Here is a 21,224-nt window from a genome sequence, read left to right as displayed (position 1 = left end):
AAAACACTCTCCTTCAGAAATGCTGTCAATTGCCTCTTTGTAAAAGGGAAACTTCCAGAAGTAATCCTTGGAATGCCTGAGAAGCAAGAGGACGATCTGATGTGGGATTAGTCTAGAATTTGTTATGAAATCCATGCAAGATCATTAATTATAACTTGAAAGTAAGCTAGGCGGTCTCCTAATAATCCATATGAGAAACGTCATGATCAAAATCAAAAACTGGGTATAGGCAGTGCCAACATCTATCAAGAACCAAGCAACAGAACAATATGCTCTTTCTATTTAAAAAAAATGATGGTCTTTGAGATGCAAATGGCACCAGGGAGAGTAGCTGAAACAAGGTAACAAATACAAAGCTTTTGAATCCTGTTCTGATGCTGAGTAGCCTCAGCAGATGGAGACGTGATTTGATGGTTGAAACTGAAAAGAATATGGAGTGGAAGGCCAGCATGTAAATGATCTGCTTCACTGTATTTGGGCTTTTCTGGCAATTATGGGTTGATAAAAGGATTGATTCTGAATGGACCAGTGATCCACTCTAGCATATGTAATTAACTGAATTCTGAGGTGCTATTTGGAAGCAGCGTGGCCATGAAGTGACTACAATGTGAGTGACCTCAAGATAGCTGAAGAATATTCTTTCACTTATCCTGATAGTTCCAAAGGTGCTTTTTCAAGAGGCAACTGGACTTGTTTTTCTTCTGTTTTGCTTCTCCTCCAAGAAGCTTCTTCAGCTCTGACTGTTCCACTCCCCTCCATCAGGTCAGAGCTGAAGAAGCTTCTTGCAGGAAAAGCAAAACGTCTTCAAAGAAAAACCAGACAGTCCCGTTGCCTCTTGAAAAAGCACCTTTGGGACAACCATGACCTGGATGACTGAGAATCTCCATAGGCATTTGTCTGATAATATCTATATTATACAGAGCCCAGAAGAATACCAATTAAGGGAGGTTTGTACCAAATCTTCCTTCTGAGATTAAATCCCACACTGGCAGAGTTGCTGATAAATACCCATTGGAATACAAATTGGAAAGTTTATCAACATTTGGACTACAAGCAGCAAGATTGTAGAAGGCCACTGTAAAGAATGATTCAAGTCTGCTAAAGCTGGGATCAGAGATTCAAAAGGCTCTACATTCCTTTTTTTTACTTTTTGCTGGGGTTTGATTTGGGTGGCAGGCCTCTTTGAAGGCTCTGAATCATTAATAGGCAATTTCCTGAGTGCCAATGCTATAATAGTATGGCGGCTGCTTGAAGAAATGAGGAAGCTGCCATATATTTCTGAGGATATAGTAGAATGGTTAGAAGGGTTGTGGCTACAGTAACATTGGTGTGCATCATTCTTAAAACTATTAGGAGTGCCTAACAAAGAAGAACAAGACAGTTTACTAGACTGCATGACCTCCATTGAGGCAGGAGAGGTAATATTCTCTGGTCTGAGACAAAGCCTGAAAAGATTAGCTCTTCAGATAGGAGCCCTATACTGTGATGGAAAGATAAGAATGCACTAAGAAACTCTAAGGATTGAAAATGAGATGAGGAAAGATTAAAGAAAACAAGAAAAAAATGTTGATAAAGCAGAAGGACAATCAGCTCAAGAATGAATATGTTAATACTCAATGAATAGAATAGAATAAAATTCTTTATTAGCCAAGTGTGATTGTACACACAAGGAATTTGTCTTGGTGCATACGCTCTCGGTGTACATAAAAGAAAAGATACATTCGTCAAGAATCATAAGGTAAAACACTTAATAATAGTCTTAGGGAACAAATAAGCAATCAAATCATATTAGGAACAGTCAATATAAATTGTAAGGATACCAGCAACAAGGTTACAGTCATACAGTCATAAGTGGGAGGAGATGGGTGATAGGAAAGATGAGAAGATTAATAGTAGTGCAGACTTAGTAACTAGTTTGACAGTGTTGAGGGAATTATTTGTTTAGCAGAGTGATAGCGTTCGGGAAAAAACTGTGCTTGTGTCTAGTTGTTCTGGTGTGCAGTGCTCTATAGCATCGTTTGAGCGTAGGAGTTGAAACAGTTTATGTCCAGGATGCAAGGGGTCTGTAAATATTTTCACAGACCTCTTTTTGACTCGTGCAGTATACAGGTCCTCAATGGAAGGCAGGTTGGTAGTAATTGTTTTTTCTGCAGTTCTAATTATCCTCTGAAGTCTGTGTCTGTCTTGTTGGGTTGCAGAACCAAAACATGATCAAAAACAAAGTGAAAGGGTTCAGCAGGAACTGTGTATATAGTCATATTGGGAGTCCCACCAATTCCACCGCTCTGGTAGTCTCCAAATCAGGCTCTGGCCAGGCATACATCTATGTACATAAATCTCACAGGTATTATGCAAAAGCAACAACGCACAGCAACTAACTGCAGTTATCAGTTAATATTTTGTTTTTAAATCATGCTCATATAACTTCTTTCAAAATTACACCGCCCAGACAGAAGAGAGATAACATTATGATTTCAGGGGTTACAGAAAAAAACTTCGCATAGAATAGCAATAGCACTTAAGATTTATATGCTGCTCCATAGTGCTTTATAGCATTCTCTGAGCATTTTATAGTGTTAACATATTGCTCCCAGCAATCTGGATCCTCATTTTACCGACTTTGGAAGGATGGAAGGCTGAGTCAATGTTGAGCCTGTCAGGATCGAATTCCAGGTTGTGGGCAGAGTTAGCCTGCAATAGTGCATTCTAACCACTGCGCCACCAGGGCAGATTTGATAGATTGAAAGGCCAAAAGTGCCAAGTAAATGATAACAGGGATAATGAAATTAAGCATCTAAGTAAGATGAAGGGGGCAAACAACAGATTCAAACAAGGAACTACTTTATGGTATCTCCAAGGAAAGAAAGAGAGTTAGTAGAACCAAAAGCTTAACTGTCAAATAAAATTAGCTCAATTGTAGAAGGCATGTCAATTCTCCCAGAAACTCAATTATTTAAACAAAATAGGCGAACAGCTGGCAAAAAGACAAGATGGAAATTATCTTGTTTAAGGTAATTAAAAGGAAAAAATAGTAAGTTACTATAGAGTACAGAAAGGAATGCTTGAAAAGTAGCACTTCAACCTGTAATATAGTATAGAAGGCTTCTCAACATGTACTACATTTTATATGATTTAATGTGCAAGTGTCTGAAAATGTAGCTCTTTGGGTCCCATGATGGAGATTTATTGCTGCTTTGTGGTTTCCTGAAAGAAAAAGCCTGTAGGACAAAACCACTTATGCAGAGGGGTTTAGAAAGGCAGGTAGACATTCAGAAACAAAAAGGAGCACTTAAAGCTATCTGCCAGCATTTCAAAAATAAAAAAAGGAAGTAAATGGAACATCTATAAATTTTTCCATATGGAATGGGATATTATTGTTAGTGAACTTTCTACAGGAAGCACCCATTCAGCACTTAAAACACAGCTGTTTTACAAGCTTTCCAAATCTATCTGCCAAACTATAATGCTAGACTGTAACTGACATTTTAACATTTCAAGCCTGTATCGATTAAAAAGTCCCAGTTAAGTAATGATACTAGCTCTCTTTAGACTTCACATCAGCAAGGGAGAATCTTTGTTCATCAATGGTACTAGCACAGTATTTATTATGCGGAGGAGGGTGTGTGTGCGTGTCAAGTTTTGTAGGTTCTAACCGGGATGGATCTGATGTAAATCAAGTCGATTTAAATCGCGATTTAAATCATGGTTTAAATCACTAGTATTTTATTTATTTAGCGTATGGCTGGTCACACACAGTATTAAACACTTCATTTTTACAGGTTAAAACATTTAAAACAATAAAAAAAAAGCAGTAAGAAAACCTAAGAGAAAAACAGAAATAACATTTCAGAGTTTAATGTCGAGTTTGGAGATCCAGTCAGTAGCTGTCGTTGTTACGCAGAGGTATCTCCTGGATACCTTCTGTTAGAGCATTCCCTCACTATATATTGGATAGTCTGTCGGGGGGCCCCGCAATCACATTGTGCTGAAGGTGTCTTTCCCCATTTATACAAGGAGTCGGCACACACCCCATGAGTCGTTCTAATTCTGTTATATGTCACCCATATGTGTCGGGGTAGGTTAAATCCTGGAGGTATACTATTAGGATTAATATGCTCAGAGATATCTTGGGGGGAATAGCTACTCCACACTTCCATCCACTTTTGTGTGGATGATATGTTGGGAGGCAAAGTTACTCGCGTCCATGGCAATCCTTAAGCCACACGTACCTCCTGGGTGGTGCTAAATGAGTAACAGACGGACTGGTAACCAGACATCCGTGAGAATCTCCTGGCTTCACATACAACCCCACGGTCCTTTTAAGGATCTTTTAAGTACCAAATCACTAGTAAAAAGGCTTGATTTAAATCAACTTGATTTAAATCATAATTTTTAAAGAGCAACTGTCATCTCTGTCCCGCAGAGACACTATTGATTCACCAACAGTCCTAATATTGCAGAACATACAGCCTCATGCTACATAACTAAGCTCAATTTCATGTTGAATAAACTAAATTATTAATGTATCTTAAATAGAAAACTATTTTATAGATTTTAATAAAAGCGTTTTATTAAAGTAAGTTTGATAAAAATAAAAAAAAACAGATTTTTATTTTAAAAATCATCGATTTTTATCCACCCTGGTTCTAATTACCTAGAAGTATTATTCAATTCCAGTCAGGCAAGAATAATAATGTAAGAGGCAGCTTGATTGGCACCACTTTTGTTGCAGAAGGCCTTTGATTCTTTAGATTGCAACAAAAAGCAACTGGATTACTTGTATGAATCATCTGGAGCAGTCTTCCTCAAGCTGCTGTAATGTTATTGCAATTCCCAGCCAGCATGGGTTATAAAAATTCTACAAATTGCAGTCACAATACATTTGGGGAGTGTTAACTTGTAAAAGGCTAATCTGGAATTCCAGAGGAAGAGTCCTGAATTCAGGCATAGCTTGCATACAAACTTTCAAAATTCAGCATGCTGTCACAAGCAAGGATTGTTGGCCTTAAATAATAATTGTTGACAAATGAAGCATTCCTCCTCTGACTGTATTTAGTCAGCATTCCAAATTCAGACAACATATCAATTTATACATTTCTCACAATGAATATCCATACATGAAAACAAAGAAAAGCAAAATGATGGCAAACAGGTGACTGAAAGTAGCTTGCCCTCTAACTCAGTGATGAATGCAGCCAATGAGTAATAAGAGCAACTAAATTGAATTTATTTACTGATGGAGCAATAGAGGCTAATTGCTAGCTGGTTTGTCCAGATTCATGACAATTGCATGCCTATGTTGCAATTTGAATCCAGACTCATTATTGTAGTGCTATATCCACTTAATCTCAGATAAGCCTCTCTTTTTTTTGGCTTTGTCGAAATGATGCTCCATTCAAATTTCACTACTTCATATATTACCTGCTGTATTAATGTATCATATTTAAAATTACCATTGATTATGCTATATTAAAAAAAGAATTGTTTTATACAACACTAAGTTATATATGGGGCTCTGCACAGACCAAACATTTTAAAGTAGAAATGAGGTTTTACTCAGAAAATTCAATGCATGAGTAACAAAGTGGTCAGTATTCTCATTACCACTAGCTAGCAGGAAATTTCTAGCATGTGTTTCTCGTAAAAGAGACCAGGTCACTAGTGTTTTTAGTAAATGAAGCTAGGCTGTGAAGAAAAGAAACAGAAAGGGGTGTTTTCTCACTTAAAAGTAACACTGAATTGAAGTTTCAGATTTCTACAAAAATTTAAAGCCACACATGAATTCCAAGAATGTGGTTTCAGGAACTGTTTCACAATGTTGTAAACAACTGGTTAAACACTGACTGGATCACCGGATGAGTTTCAATTATTTGAAGTTTGAGGAGAGGACATGGTGTTTTGGCTAGTCAATCACTGAATATTAACTTTTTGGTCCTTTTCAGCTTATATCTCTCTCTCTAGAGAGAGGATGTACAGCTTGGTCCAAGAGCCAATTTAAAAGAGATAGTAATTAAGCTACTTTTGAAAAACAAAATCTAACCTAGATCCCAAAGATTGAGTTGTATAGACTGATCCCTCTCTGAGCAAAATATTTGAACAAATAGTTAAATGAAACAAAAACTCAGCATTTGATTTTTTTTACATTTTCAGTTCAGACTCATTTTAGAACAGAAGCTGTCTTGAAATGTCTGTGGGTAGCAACTATACTCAGACTGCTTCTGGGTTCTGCCCTTGGTGTGCTTTTATTTCTATCCTCCGCTTGTCCCTGGACAGTCTTACTGTTCCCCATGGCTTTCAGCATTCCTGATACAAACACCCATCCCCTACTATCCCAACTGATCTGCCTTCTATTTAATCCCATTTCCATAACTAGCTGTAATACTGCTATCTGCTCAAGGTGATTACATTTAGGGTTGTCATTCTCTTTTTTCCATCTGATTTTTTTTATCTTATTCATATCTGTATCCACCTCACCGCACAGGTAGTTCTCGAATTATGACTGTAATTAAAACTGGAAATTCTATTCATAAGTTGTGGTGGTCATAAAGTGGATTATCAGGTGACCACCTTGATTTTACCTTTTTTGTTGTGGTTGTTAAATGAACATAGCAAATTCATTGTTCGCTATGCCCAACCCCCCCCTTTTTCTTAACTGGAAATTGAGTATTGGGTGGATATGATGATGATTCAATAAAAAGCCAGAAAAAAAGACTAGAATTCTCCAGGCAAAAGGTGTCCAGGTCTGACAAAACATTTTGCTGGATGGAGAAGGGGACTCACCTTGTTTTTATAATGTTGTAAAACAAGTAAATGGAATGTCAAAGGGGAAAAAAGCATCATTTGTACCTGATACTGGTAGTGCTTATGACCAGTCCCATTTATTTATTTATTTATTTATTTATTTATTTATTTATTTATTTATTTATTTATTTATTTATTTATTTATTTATTTATTTATTTATTTATTTATTTATTTATTTATTTATTTATTTATTTATTTTTATTAGATTTATATACTGCTCTACTCCCGAAGGACTCAGGGCGGTGAACAGCCAAGAGATAAAACACACAGATTACAAAATTTAAAAACAGTATAAAAACCTAATTAAATAAATTTGGCCCGGAACAGATTAAAACACCCCTAAAGTTTTAGACAAATTTAAAATTTACAATTAAAAAGGGAGGTTAGGCCAGGCCAGCCTGTTGGAATAAAAAGGTCTTGAGGGCACGGCGGTTATTACCCAAAGCATCATTAAAACCTGGTACCGAAGTTCTAATGGCTGCACCCACCTCCATAGTCATGTGACCACATTTTGGGCACTCAGCAACCAGTCTCGTCATTTTGATCCTAAGCCCTTTTCAGACTTCTTATCCAGTCCCTAACTTTGCACAAAGTTCTGTTCCTCACTTTCAAAACTCTTGATTTTCTCTCAGCACTTCTTTTCCAGCACTTACCCATCTCTACTATTCTCTTGTCCAAAGGTCTCCCAGTCCTGAAACACCGCTGATCTTTATTACATGGCTGTCATTTGGTAAAGAAAAGGGGTTAAGAACCTCCTCAAATCTCATTATTTTGGGAAGGGTTTGGATCATTTCCTAGTCCTAGCTAATATAGATAGCTCTCATTTAACAATCATTTGAACTTTGAACCATGTTCAAAGTTAGGACAGCACTGAACAAGGAGACATACAACTAATCTTCATAGTTGTGGCTGTCACATTTCCCCACCGTTATGTAATCACAATTTGCGACCTTCACTTCCAGCTTCTGACAAGCAAAGTTAATGGGGAAACCAGCAGATGGTTGCAAATGGCGTTCATGTGATGTGACACCTAATAGCCCATGCTGGATTCACTTAATGATAGCAACTAGAACTACTGCAACTGCTGTCGTAAGTCTGTGCAGTCATGTGATTTTACACTTTAATGACCACATCACTCAGTGACGGAGTTGCCAGTCCCAATTACTGTTAAGCAAAAACTACCTGTATTTTATTCTAACTAAGCAAAAGTCCATGGAACTGAAATCAACAGTCTTCCCAGTCTTATTCTTACTTTTCCCCTAAGCTCTTCTTTTTTGTTTGCCTACTGAATTTAGAACAATTCTTTGGAAAAGAATACTATCACATATACATGATTGTAGGATTCCACAACATTCTACAAATAAATGAATAAAACTCTGCCAATAGAAGCAGAATTAGAGGTGAGAATTTTTTTTCCAGCCAAAGCGCATAATTTTTCTGCAGGAAATATACTCAAAGCCACACATAATCAGTAGGTACAAATGGAGTTATCTCATAATCATACTTTCTTTCTTCTGACCTCTATATCCCTTTTTCTCCCCAGCAAAATTTTGCTTCGCTACTCAACATTTGGCCTTAAGAAAGTATCCATTCAGAACAACTGTGCTGCAGGAAAGGGAGTGTCATAACATATGAAAGGGGGGGGTAACACCATGCCTCCCCCCCTTGAAATAAATCACAAACACATTTGAAAAGCTGCAATCTTTTAAAGTGTCATTGCTATACAGAAGGTACAGAAGGTATAGCACAGTGGCATAGTAGTTAGAGTGCAGTACTGCAGGCTACTTCTGCTGACTGCAATTTGGCAGTTCAAATCTCACCAGGCTCAAGGTTGACTCAGCCTTCCATCCTTCCGAGTGGGTAAAATGAGAACTCAGATTGTTGGGGGCAATATGCTGACTATGTAAACTGCTTAGAAAGGGCTGTAAAGCACTGTAAAGCGGTATATAAGTCTAAGTGCTATTGCTATAGCAAACTGGGGCTGAAAGAGGAAGTCCAATTGGGTACATCCAGGTTACAGATCAAATGTTCCCTATCTCAAAAGGACAAAGGTGTATTGCAGATAAGGATGTAGAGGAAAGTCACAGAATATGAAGGAACATCCATGATATGAAATGCAGATAGGAAACCATTTAGGAATTTACAAAGGAAGCACTGCATTATAAAAATTATAAAAGTATAGAGTGACTGAGGCAGGAACAATATATAGTTGAAGTTATAAGAGTCAGTAAAATTAACCAGGGTTTCTGCCTGCCGATGATAATGAACTTGATTTTCACTATTCTGTCCACGGAAAACTTGCATGATTGTGAACAAGTGAGAGTAGAATTTCAGAGTTAAGAATTCTAGCCTATCAAATAAAGAAGAGTACTGATAGATTTTTTAAAAATTCAGTGAGAGGCTAGCTAAGAAGGAAAACTAAGATGTTAAATTTTGTCTGAACTGAGAAATGGGTGGCAAATTGATGAATGAAATAAATGATTAATTAATTTTGGACATACGTACAGAGTTTGAGATCGTATCAAGACTGTGCAGAAGAAATATCAGATCAACCAAGTTGGATGTATTAAAGCAATACAAATATCAAGATAATGGACCAACTGACATTTATTTGCTCCTTAAGCCTGTAAACATGGCCAGAATTTTGCATCCCACCCCTTCAGGAGTGCGGGGAGGAGTGGGGTACAAAAACTTTGTTTCCAGTTTGCAATCCCATAGGCTACCCACCAGTGAGTAGAACACAATAAAGCCTTTAAGCAACAACTGCGCTTTGCCAATATTCCTATTTCCTCATTTATAAGGCAGGAGGCATTCCCAGTTGAAGAGGGTTCTCTGTTTTGGGGGAAAGAAAAGATCTAGTGGTACAGAGGTTTTCCATCGCTGGTATATACATGGCAACAGATTCTTCCACAAACATCAATCAGATAACCAACAACAGGTATTAAATACCAAAACAGTTTTTAGCTAATAAAATAATAAAGTATATGTGGAATGTTTTTCCTCAGCAAAAGTTAAAAGCTACTAACATTTCCCGCTCAGAGAAAATACTGGAAGTCTGAACTTGCCCAACTATTTGATTCCATCCCATCCCACTACTAGGTCTCTGGCTCAGGTTAAAAGGTTACTTTCATCTCAAGCTGAGTACCAAATTAAATAAATTGCATTAGGGACCAAATGAAAAAGAACCAATGAGGTTAAAAGTGAAAATGTGGCAGTAACAGAGCAGACAAAAAATCAAAATGATCGCCTTACTTCTTATACGCCAGTAATTGGATCCCATTTTCGATTTGAATTTTTTAAACCCAGCTGCAATACCAGTTGTCGAATGTTAAATGTAAGTCACCGTGTTAATGATCAAATCTACAATTACTGAAATTTAACACTGGATCTGAAATATTATAATTAACACAATGTAAATATTTGACCTATATGTGAGGCTATATGTGACTTTAAAAACTGAGGGAAGAGATTCACTTCAGCTTGAGTGCTGCCTGCTGTCCAACCTCTCTAAGGTAGATCCCATCAGCAGGCAGGACTTACCCACAGCCCGGAACAAGCAGGCCCCATCTTCCTTCATCTGTTTTATGATGAACCCTTTCTTCTCTCTCAGCGCCTTCTCGAACCTGTGTTCCTGCTGGTGACAGGAGGGGCAGATGTCAGCAAGTTAGACAGCATCCCCATCCCACAAATGAGGAGAGCAACATAACCAACTTTCTCTCCTGATCTACCCATGATTACTTATAAAAAGAGGGACCAGGTGGAAAAACCACATTGGAGAAGAAAGATTATCCACATGCAATAAGTAACTCTGCTGCCCACTAGAGGCTGCCCACACCAAGCAGTGATCATTACAACCCTGGGTTAATGGCCCCTGTTAATTCCAAATTGTGCTGTAACCAAGAATAGAATTATACAGGATTGGCACTAATCGAATCATGCACAATTTTATTTATATGTCTGTTTTATACTTTGCCTTTTTACTTATGTCAGTCAGCTAACAAAAATTTAAAACTGAAACAGAGTATAAAACATAAATTAACAGTAACATTTGTATTGCATCCAATTAATTAAAAACCTGATTGGAAATGTCTTCAGGGATTTTTCTTTTTTAAATCCAAGAGAGTAGGGGCCAAACACAACTCCTAAAGAAATGCTCCTTTTTCTGGGAGCAAGAGAGGAAAAGGCTCTTTTCCCATGTGTGCAGGAAAGATGGATTGTTGACAGCATGGGATTCTTCCTACAAATCTTGACAGATTGTCAGGTTTGCAACAGTGGAAATAATCCCTTTATTGATCCTAAGCCATTTAAGGCTTTACAGGTCGGCCCCAACTTCTTAGATTGAACCCAGTAAGCACAATTCCCATACTTAAAAGTCAGATTAAAGCTCTTCACCTTCCATGCTTGTTGTACAGAGAATGCGAGAGGTCATGAAGCAGGAAGATAGCAGCTAAGGAACTCGTACAGGACAAGGCACCTCTCCAGAGGCTTTGTGATTACAAGCTCATTTTGGTACAACCCCCATATTTTTTGCAAATACCCAGAGCTTTAAGAACAGCATTTAAGTCATGCCTGATTGTACAATTCTGTTTTCTGCATTCTCCTACCCATATATCCAGCTCTGCAACCTGTAGGAGGATTAGCAATTTACTTTTTTTCAAAAGGAAAAAAAAAGAACCCTCTTCACATTCTAATTAAATAATCCTTTCTTCTCTCCTAAATAAATACATTCAGTCACTTTGGAAGTAAATTCCACAATTTCATATGGTATCATTGCTTCAAGCATACAGGTAGTTTACAATTAGTGTGAGTTTGAATAGCGCAATACTTGATTTATTGCAAATTATGAAGTGATAGCAACTTGTGTTTAATGCATCTGCAGAATACAGGAGATAGCAAATGCACTTTGCATAAAAGTTTATCCTCTTTTACAGTGTTTAATTAATATGTAAACATTTGTGTTTCATGCTGGAGCCAATTACCCTATTTTTCATAGAAATATCACTTTGAATATTGTAAATTTGAATAATGCAACCATTTTGTGGGATTCATTAATTGTACTAATTGAGATATATCTATATTGAATAGTACATTACTTTGTTCAAGAAATGATCACATAATGACCCACTGCATACTGTCTTTCAGTAATCTATTAAAGATTTTAGTCATTAAAGGTTGACAGCAACTTGATGGCACACAAGTAATTCGGAAAAACGTATATTAATGGCAATTCAAAAGAATGCTGCTCCAAATTTATTTAGCCTTTTGTCTTTGGCCCAAATAGTTTCATTGCCATCTACTGGCAACAGCGAGAGCTAGATTTTTAAGTAATCAAGATTTTCGTATCCCCTTTGTTAGCAATTCTACTTTTTCATCATTCCCTATCAGCCCCAGTAATATTGAATTTGAACAGATTAGGGAAAGAGAATATTTGTAGAGTCGGGGCACTAGATTAGGGACATAAGGAAGACTAGGTGATAGTTCCTCTGGAAACCTCTATTGATGTTTATTTTCCTTTTAATTCTGGCTTTATAATCTTGCAAATATTCAGTTATGAAACAATTTTCTGAAGACTAAAAAGCAATCTCTAGTCCAACAGAATGTTTTTTGCTACAAGAATTACAAGAAGAGCATAAAGCAGACTACTAATTAAAGAATCCTGTTTTAAAAAGGAAAACTGACAGTTCAAAACAATATCTTAGTGGTTACTTAAAAGCTTCATACCTGAAGCTAGATTGAAAATAAAAATTTTCAAATTGATATTTGTTTTGTTTCTAAACTAGAAGTTTAGGCCTACTCCAACTGTGTTCCTTGGAAACAAAGATCAACAATATCATATTGGAAATCATATTGAGAGAAAGATCAACAGGAGAAAAAAACCTGTGGATGCTTCAAGTGCTATGTTTTGGTGCGAAACTTCCTTCTTTGGCTACTTTTCACACTGGCATTCTCGCCATCAATTAATACTCAGCAAAGAGAATACAGAGCTGGCTTCTCCAACTACCATAATGTTCTCCAGATGTTTATGACTCTATGGCTCTCCTGCCAATTTAGCAGTCTTTATCACTGAAGGGAAAAAAGGGGGAAAATGGGGGGGGGGGGAACCAATATATTTTTTATTATCCTGTGAAGATTCCTTAGGCTTGTATGCATAAAGAGCCCTACTGAATTCTACTACAGGTAGTCATCGATTTACCACAGTTCATTCAGTGACCGTTCAAAGTTAAGACGGCACTGACTTATGACCATTTTCACACTTATGACCATTGCAGCACCCCATGGTCATGTGATTTACATTCAGAGGCTTGACAACTGGTTTATATTTATGGCCTTTGCTGTGTCCCAGGGTCATGTGATCCCCTTTTGTGACTTTCTGCCAGGCAAAGTCAATGGGGAAGCCAGATTCACTTAACAACAGTGTTACTAATTTAACAATTGCAGTGATTCCCTTAACAAATGTGGCAAGAAAAGTCGTAAAATGGGGCAAAACTCACTTAACACATTTCTCATTTGGCAACATAAATTTTGGGCTCAATTTTGGTGGTCGTAACTTGAGGATCACCTGTATTACCAGGTAACAACATTTAGTTAAGACCATTTAGACTTAACAGGCTTTAAGAGAACTTATACTTTTCACTGGATAAGGCAGGAACACTATGATGCTTATTTTGATTAATTCATTAGAAACTTTTCTAGGCAATCTGGCACATTAAAATGCAGAGAAGATAAATATAAAAGGTAAATGAACTGTAATTATTGTAAGAAATGGGTACACGCTGCAGCCTGATTATATCACATATATGATGACTCTAATTTCCAAACTTCTTAGCAAAAGGTAGAAGAGCTAGGGAGTTATGGTTGTTGCAATCAGAAGGTTGACCCAGGCTATGGAAACTTCAAGATACCTCAACAACACATCCAGACTTGCTACTCCACAAAATTCACCCATCTGCAGACTCACTATTCCCTAAAGATCAGTAGAAAAGACATGGAATATTTTGCTTCTCAATCTCTCAACTATGCAACGGTAATGTTCTTGTTCATATTGTTTCAATTCAATAAAAAAGCCACATAGGTATCACTTCAATTGTTAAAAATCATTTATCATTTTTCCACCTTCGTTGTCCTTCATCTATCAATACACTTCCAAACTGAGGTCAGAAAATAAATGTATAAATATATTGAGATATGAAATTAGAGTAGGTAAGTGCATGGTTGTAGCACAAAGGAAACCAGCTGAAATCATGACTTTATACAGCCAATCTGGTTATATACATCAAAATTGCAAGTGACCTTCAATCATTCATAAGAAAAGTGTAATACCCCTATCACAATCATGCTGAAAAATTGCACACACATACAGTATAATTTCCCTAGCCACTTTGCAAAATATGAAAATGAACATCTTCCTTTCTTTATATCCTTAACTGGGGAAGGGCAAGGCACAGTTTTCATCTATTCCAAATCGTATATCATAACCATGAGAAATCTTTGCAACATTGATTTCTATGTTTCAATGGCATGTCACATACCAAATGTTCTTAGAATAAGATGCAACCCTTGCTCAAAGCTTAATTTATCTGTGATTATGATGTAGTGTTACATAACTTTTTTACAAGTAGTCCTAGGCTTATGGCCATTTGCTTAATGGCAGTTCAAATTAACAACAGCCTTTGAAAAAAATCATTTATGATCTAAATTCGAATTTACAACCTTCACCTTACTCCCAGTCACATGATCACAATCTGGGCATTTCACAACCAGCTCACATTTACAACTGGTTGTAATATCCTATAGTCACGTGAGCACGATTTGTAACATTTTTTTGCCAGTTTTCAGCAAAGCACACCATTCATTAAGATAGACTCACACTTATAATCACAGTAACTTGACTTATGACCATGGTAAAAATGGTTATAAAATCAGGTCTGGTCATATGATCACAAGGATTTACAATCACAATGACTTATAATGGAAATTCCTGTCCCAACTGTGGTTTTATGTTGAGAATTACCTGTATCTAAATAGTTCAAACTCCTTTCCTGTGCAAATCTTTATTCTTATACAGAACCATGCACATATGGAATCCAACTTCATTTAGTCAGAGCCCACTGACCTACTTAATAGCACATTTTGCAGTGTTGACCTAAGCAAAAATTAGAGAGACCCACTTTGGTGCAGTAGTTAAACATCAGGGTAGAAACCAGACCATTAGTTCTAGTCCTGCCATAGGCACAAAACCAGCTGGGTGATTTTTGACCTGTCACTCTCTCTTAGCCCTAGGAATGAGGCAATAGCAAACCATTTCTGAAACCTTGCCAAGAAAACTGCAGAGGCTTTCCAAGCAGTCACCAGAATCAATGCTGATTTCAAGACCCCAGGCCAAATAAAACAAAAAGCAAAAACTACATTCAATTTACTCCATATGGGCCCCTCTAACTGTATTCTTATGTAACTTGCACAATCCTTGACCAACTTATTGAGTGAAGGTGATGGGAGTTACAATCCAACAAATGCGGATGCTTAGGTAGACGGTTAGAAATCACCACAGTAGATACTTTCTATAGAACTGTAGAAAGGTTAAGGCAAAAATTCATCTAAATCTCTTTTCAGATTTGCTAATTCCTTTTTGATGAACAAGTAAGCAGATATACAGAGATCAGCACATACAGTTAAGGGTCATATCTACTATAATCATGAAAAACAATTCAACAATAGTAGGACACTTCATAGTAAATAACTGTCTACTCAGAAATACGGTAAGTATCTTGAGTCACAGCACCTAAGAATACTCTGACAGTCATAGATATGAAGATGACAGGGATAACACATTTCAATTATATCTGCACATAAGTTTATTCTTTTTATACCTTTTCCCAAAACTACCTGCTATGCCTAGAACATTTCAGAGAGATTGTGATGAGCTGCCCTGCATGGTCTGAAATAACTTGTATTATGTAGGTCTTCTTTAATGAGCTCCATAATAACTGTTGCTTTATTAACATAATTTCTGGTCCTATGTTAAAATACTAGGGTAATATTCTAGCTGGCTTACAATTTGGATCTCTTATCCCTAGGGAAGTTGCCGGACTAATTCCCCCCCCCCCCCCAAACTGCAGAGTCTATTTATTAAATAATATAATTGCCAAATGTTAATGTTCCACCTCATTGGAACAGGTATGATGTTACAACTTTCTAAGCCTCTGAAACAACCTCATACTCACAAGAATTTTTTTTTTCCAAAAGAGGAAGACCCATTCAGTGGAAGACAGCAAGTGACATAGACTAATATGAATTCTACCAAAATATATCTTCTCCCCCTTTTTTAGAAGAAAGGGCAAACTGCTTGGTTCAACCCTAAAACACATTGCTCACACGCCCCTGACTGTATTATTCCTCATAATTATTGTCGATAGTCCAATCATGTGCATCTTAACAGAATATAGAACACCAATTAGGATCTGGCACATTAGTACCACAGACTTACAAACAGGGTATCAAGCTGGCCTGTCCCAGAACTTAATTGAATTGCACTGCTATTCAGAAGCCTTTTAAGTGAACTAAGAGCTTTTTGATTTGATGCTTTGTGATTATAGACAAATTAACTTGCCCCAAACTTTTAGATACATCAATATAAACATTTAATGGGCTTTTTCAGTTCACACAGCTTGGCAATTTTCCAAAGCAACTTGCTTTGTTGTTTAATTGTTGCATTTAATAGGTTTTTCCTCAAATGCTGGACTCAAATTCATAGTGCTAGAGTTTAAAACAGCTGCTTTGCCTTCTTTTTCTATGGCAGAGGGAATTTAGCTTTTTAATGTATTTAAATTGCTGCATCTCCCAGAAACTTAGGTTAAATTCCAAGCCAAGTGTTCTGCTTCAACCATTTGACATTCAGATTTTGCATCAATTCTAAAAGAAGGCTAGGGTGATAGTATAGAATATTCCAGGTACTTTTTTGTCACATTAACATCACTTATCTCTTTAGCTGAAATAACTTCAAATGGTTTAATTTTACTAAAAAGATGCCTATATGGAGTGATCATACGGCAGATTTAAAGGCAAGGAAAGCACAGTATTTTAAAGCTAAAAGCATGAATAATTTTGCTCTGGAGCCACTCTGGTAGTGCCTAACTCAAATTAGCTTCCCACTGGAATATTGGGATGAAGAGAATTTACTTTTATTTCACAATTTCAACAGTTTTCTAGTTTACCTCAAACCAGGGATTTGAATCACAAATACAACACTTCTTCTGCATGTTCCATAAGACCTATCTTATAGCAACTGAGCTAAGAAGGCTTTTTGGTAATAAACCATGGAAAACATACCGACATACTGTTAAGAAATGACAATATACTATAAAGAAAGTTAAAACTTAAGCATGCTGAAATATTATGTAAGAAACATCTTGAGTGGGGAGCGGATGGGTAGATGCTGCCTAGGAAATGATCAGATAAGAGAGAGCATAGCCCATAGCTGCATAAGTAGAGAAATAGGCTCAGAAGGGACCCTCCCTAACCTCTTCTCAGACTGTAAAGGAGACAGCAGGAGATTTGTACTTTCAGACTTGCAAGATTTCAGACTTACAATAAAGCAGAATTAGCTCAACTGATAATGTGTCTGGTTTACCTGGGAAGTCTGACATATACTTAGCAATAGCCCTATTGAGAACACCATAGGGGCAATTCATGAATCAAAAAGAAATCTGTTTATTCTTAAAATGGAAGGGCTCAAAGCTTACTAACCACACATTACATTTTAAATTCAATTAAATCTTTCCATTTGAAAAAAATCACATTGCCCAGTCTTGAAGAACAGCTTATTTAAAAACAAATGTTCTGGGTTTCATAATTAGACATAAGTGAAACCTAATCAATGTTATATAGCCATACATACGGTACAGACATATAAATGCTGGAATCTAACTTTTGAATAGCATGCTTGTTGGACCTACAACAAGGTAGGTTCAACTGTTGAAGGATCCTAACTGTAACCTCAACTGTTAGTATTTCTTTCATCATACCTCAGTCTCTCCAATTCATAATAGGCAAACTCTTTCTTGTACAAATATCCCCCACATTGTTAAGCAGTTGCCAAATACATAACTGTAATCACAGATTAATCAGTAATTATCAAGCATGGAGACCTATATTTGCAACTCCTCCAAAACTGCAGGAAAAAAAATAGCTTTTTTCTCTGACTTCTACGACTATACTTTCTCAACCCAAAACAAACCTGCCTTTTTTTCTGATTACAATGGAGTTCTTGTTCCTTTTTTGCCCACACCTAATGTTAAAATTTCATGACTTTTTTTTTTACTCTCAGCAGGTATAATCAATTGATGTGATATCCTAGTTGTGGTTACATAAGAAACAAAAGTTAACCATCAATCAACTAGCCTAACCAATTTGGTGGAGAAAAAAGTGAAACTACCAAAATAAGTGAATTTAATCTATTGCATGAAACTTCGGGCAAAAAAAATGTTTTGGCAGACAAAACAGGAACAAGATACAATATTATTATTGCTGCTATCAAAAAACAAACTGGAATCTGTGGAAGAAAGTTTTGTCCTCCAATGGAGATTGAATGTTTACCTTTGATTCCCAAACAGGACATAGCACTCCAGTGGACAGGATTCTTCTTCACATGTCTGAACCCAGATGATCCCTTTATCCTTCCATCAGTATCCCCATTCTCCTTTGCCTCACATTAGTATAGCTTCACATTCAATGATTGCCAAAGTCATGATCACTATCAGCTAAGCAGATTTAGCAGAGGTTCACTTTCCTATCCACATCAATTACCGTTCTCCTTCCTTTCAGGATTACTGTATATTAAAACCTTACTACAATAGCCTCCCCCTCCTCCCCCAATCCCCTTTTGAACCAACAACTTATCCTAAATAAAAATGGCAAATATCGAGATACGGAAAGGATTATTTCTCTGTGATGCAATCCTGACAATTTAGCAAATTCTTTCAGACACAGTTGCTACCAACGCACTGAATTTGCACACCTCATTGCCATGGGCAAGCCACCTAAAAATTAAAGCTGGTGCAACTTTTTTTTTTTTCTCAGTAGAAAAGAGGCATAGCAGCCTCTTTTCATACACCTTAAGAGGCAGTTGCAGAGGGCCAGGAAAGTTGTGCATCACAGGCTAAACTCATGGGGGCAGCAATCTGGTAGGCCAGCCGGGGTGCTTTTCAGCCACATCTCGGCTGACCATTTCTAACCATGGGGGGGGGGGGGTGTTAAGTAAACCATTATCGTCTTATAGTCGAAGAGTTGAGCCAAGCCCCTCCTGTGGCTGTCACACCAAAGGTGGCCTCCAGCCCGATGCCCTCCGTTCTTCCATGCCCGTCCAGAGGCCTCCCTCCCTCCTCGATTTTCGGGTCCTTTCGCTAGAGGGGTACCTGCTCTACGGTGGCCGGGTCCATGCTCTCGATGCGGGCTGCCGCCGTCTCGTACTCGTCTTCGCTGTTGTAGCCGGCGCCGACCTCATCTTGCTCGGGACTATTGCCTCCCCCTCCCCCAGGCCCCGCCGCCCCGCCGAGCCCAAGCCCGCCGCCGGGCCCCCCCTGCCGTCGCCGCTTGCTGTGGCCGGGCCCGGAGCAGCAGCCGCCGCCTACTCCGCCCCGCGCTTCGGCCGCTCCGGGGTCGAGTAGGCCGAGGCCGGGCCCGTCGCCCCCGGCTCCAACACCGGGATTGGGCGGCGGAGGGGACCCGGCGGGGGGCAGTCCCCAACGCGGCGGCGGGGGAGGAGGCGAAGCTCGGGGACGGGCTCCGCCGCGACCGGAATGCGGATCCCCGGGTCCGACGCCTCCTCCGACGCCGACGCCGCGCGGGTGGGAATCGGCGCCGGGGCAGCCTCGGGAATCAGGGCCGCCTACGCCGCCGGGCCCCCCTGGGCCGCCGGGGCCTCCCCCTCTCGAGCCGGGCTGGTCCCTATCTCCGTCTCCGGCAGCCGGGCAGGCCTTCTTCTTGGGCAGGATCGTCATGGCCAAAGCGAGAGGACGGGAGGGAAGGGGGCAGGAAGGGGGAGGAGGAGGAGCGCCGAGGGACGAGACCCCCGGGCAGGAGCCTCGCGGAAGGAGCCGCCTGCCTAGGCAGCGGCGGCGGCCAGAGGAAGACCGCCGCGCACCGAGGGCCGACCGCCGCCGGGTGCCCGGATGAGGAGGGCTAAGCCACGGGCAGGTTACCCGGATGAGGAGGGCTCGGGGAAGGTGGGGGGGGGGGGGGAAAGAGACAGAGGGAGGCAAGGGCGACGTCGGGGGCGAGGAGTCGAAAGGGACGGCAGGAAGCAGAGGGAAGTGCCCGGATGACAGGCTCAAGCACAACGTCTGGCCGTCCCACGGCAACTCGGCTCGGGCTCAGCAGGGAGGCGGAAGGAAGCGAAGCATTCAATCCCCAGGAGGAGCCCGAGAGGGAAGCCGCCGTCCCGAGCGGCCCAGTTTGGCTGAAAGGGCCTTTCCCCGCTGGCGCCTAAAGCTTCCGGACCTCTCGCGGTCTCCTGACAGCGGCGTCTACTACGGCCCATCTATGGGCCCGGCCTAGTGTCAACATCAACACAGCCGGCCTCTGACCCCGGCGAACTCGACTTCCGTTTCCACGCCCCTTAGCTACAGCTGAGGCGGTCCCTGGGCAGACCTTAGCAACCATCCCTTTCTTAATGGTTGAGCGGCACGTGATTTAAACATTCACGGGCCGGTAGTGACGGAAGTCCTTCCCTGAGTAGTCAGCTTTACTGTCATTTAGCTTGTTAACTCTGCCTTTTTATTTCTCCTCCTCCCCGCTCCACCGTTGACCGAGGGAGGGAGGCGGGAGCTTTTAATCACGCTTAGCGGCAGACTTCGTTCCGATAGGACTAAGGGATATAATTACCGTTCCTCAATTCGTCAACAAATGCAAATCTCATTTGTAATTGGCGGAAATGGGCAGAGTCCTTCTGATTGGCTGGGGGGCTCTCCCGGGTGTAAAAATTGATAGGTTGAGGCAAAAGTTCTTGCGGCTTTTTTTTTTGGTGTGCCGAAATTCTTCGATCTGATTGGTTACTGCGCGCTTCCGAGTGTCCTGATTCCTAAACCGTCCAGATCAAGAAAGTGTGTTCCGGTGCTTTATATTCGTTTTCTTGAACTCGATGTTATCCCAACAGTTGAAACTACAATTCCCAGAATACTTACTCAAAGGCCGTCCTTTCTGGGTATACCGGGAATCGTAGTCCCAACGGTTCTTACTGTGCCGACTGTGTCTCCCAAGCATGTGAACAAAAAAATGTCCAAGGTGAACTGAACAGGTTGTTTTTCTTGAATAATTATTTTTAAAGCGAGGAAGTGAAAATGAAATTAGTTTTTATTTTATAGACGTACTTAGACAAATAGCTTCTCAACGGTTTTAGAGCTTATTAAATACAATATAATGGCAACAA

General features: G+C 39.4%; 1 protein-coding gene across 4 annotated transcripts in view; it reads right to left on the bottom strand.

The window, feature by feature from the left end:
- Window positions 1-20,328, bottom strand: part of OTUD5 (OTU deubiquitinase 5) — a 56,033-nt gene extending 35,705 nt beyond the window's left edge. For 3 of the 4 annotated variants that reach the window (XM_070935127.1, XM_070935130.1, XM_070935129.1), the window contains exons 1-2: window positions 19,213-20,328; window positions 10,343-10,436 (exon numbers count right to left, since the gene is read on the bottom strand). In XM_070935127.1, coding sequence (XP_070791228.1) covers window positions 10,343-10,436; window positions 19,213-19,797 — 679 coding nt within the window. In that variant the 5' untranslated portion in view covers window positions 19,798-20,328. The remainder of the gene's footprint in view (window positions 1-10,342; window positions 10,437-19,212) is intronic. The other variant, XM_070935128.1, reaches the window with a different exon arrangement.
- Window positions 20,329-21,224: the final 896 nt, after the last annotated feature.

The sequence above is a fragment of the Pituophis catenifer genome, unplaced genomic scaffold, assembly GCF_029215685.1.
Source record: "Pituophis catenifer annectens isolate HBS135680 unplaced genomic scaffold, rPitCat1.0.hap2 SCAF_2, whole genome shotgun sequence".
Classification (NCBI taxonomy): domain Eukaryota; kingdom Metazoa; phylum Chordata; class Lepidosauria; order Squamata; family Colubridae; genus Pituophis; species Pituophis catenifer.
The sequence above is the reverse complement of the archived record's forward strand: the minus strand, read 5'-3'. Positions and strand labels throughout refer to the sequence as shown.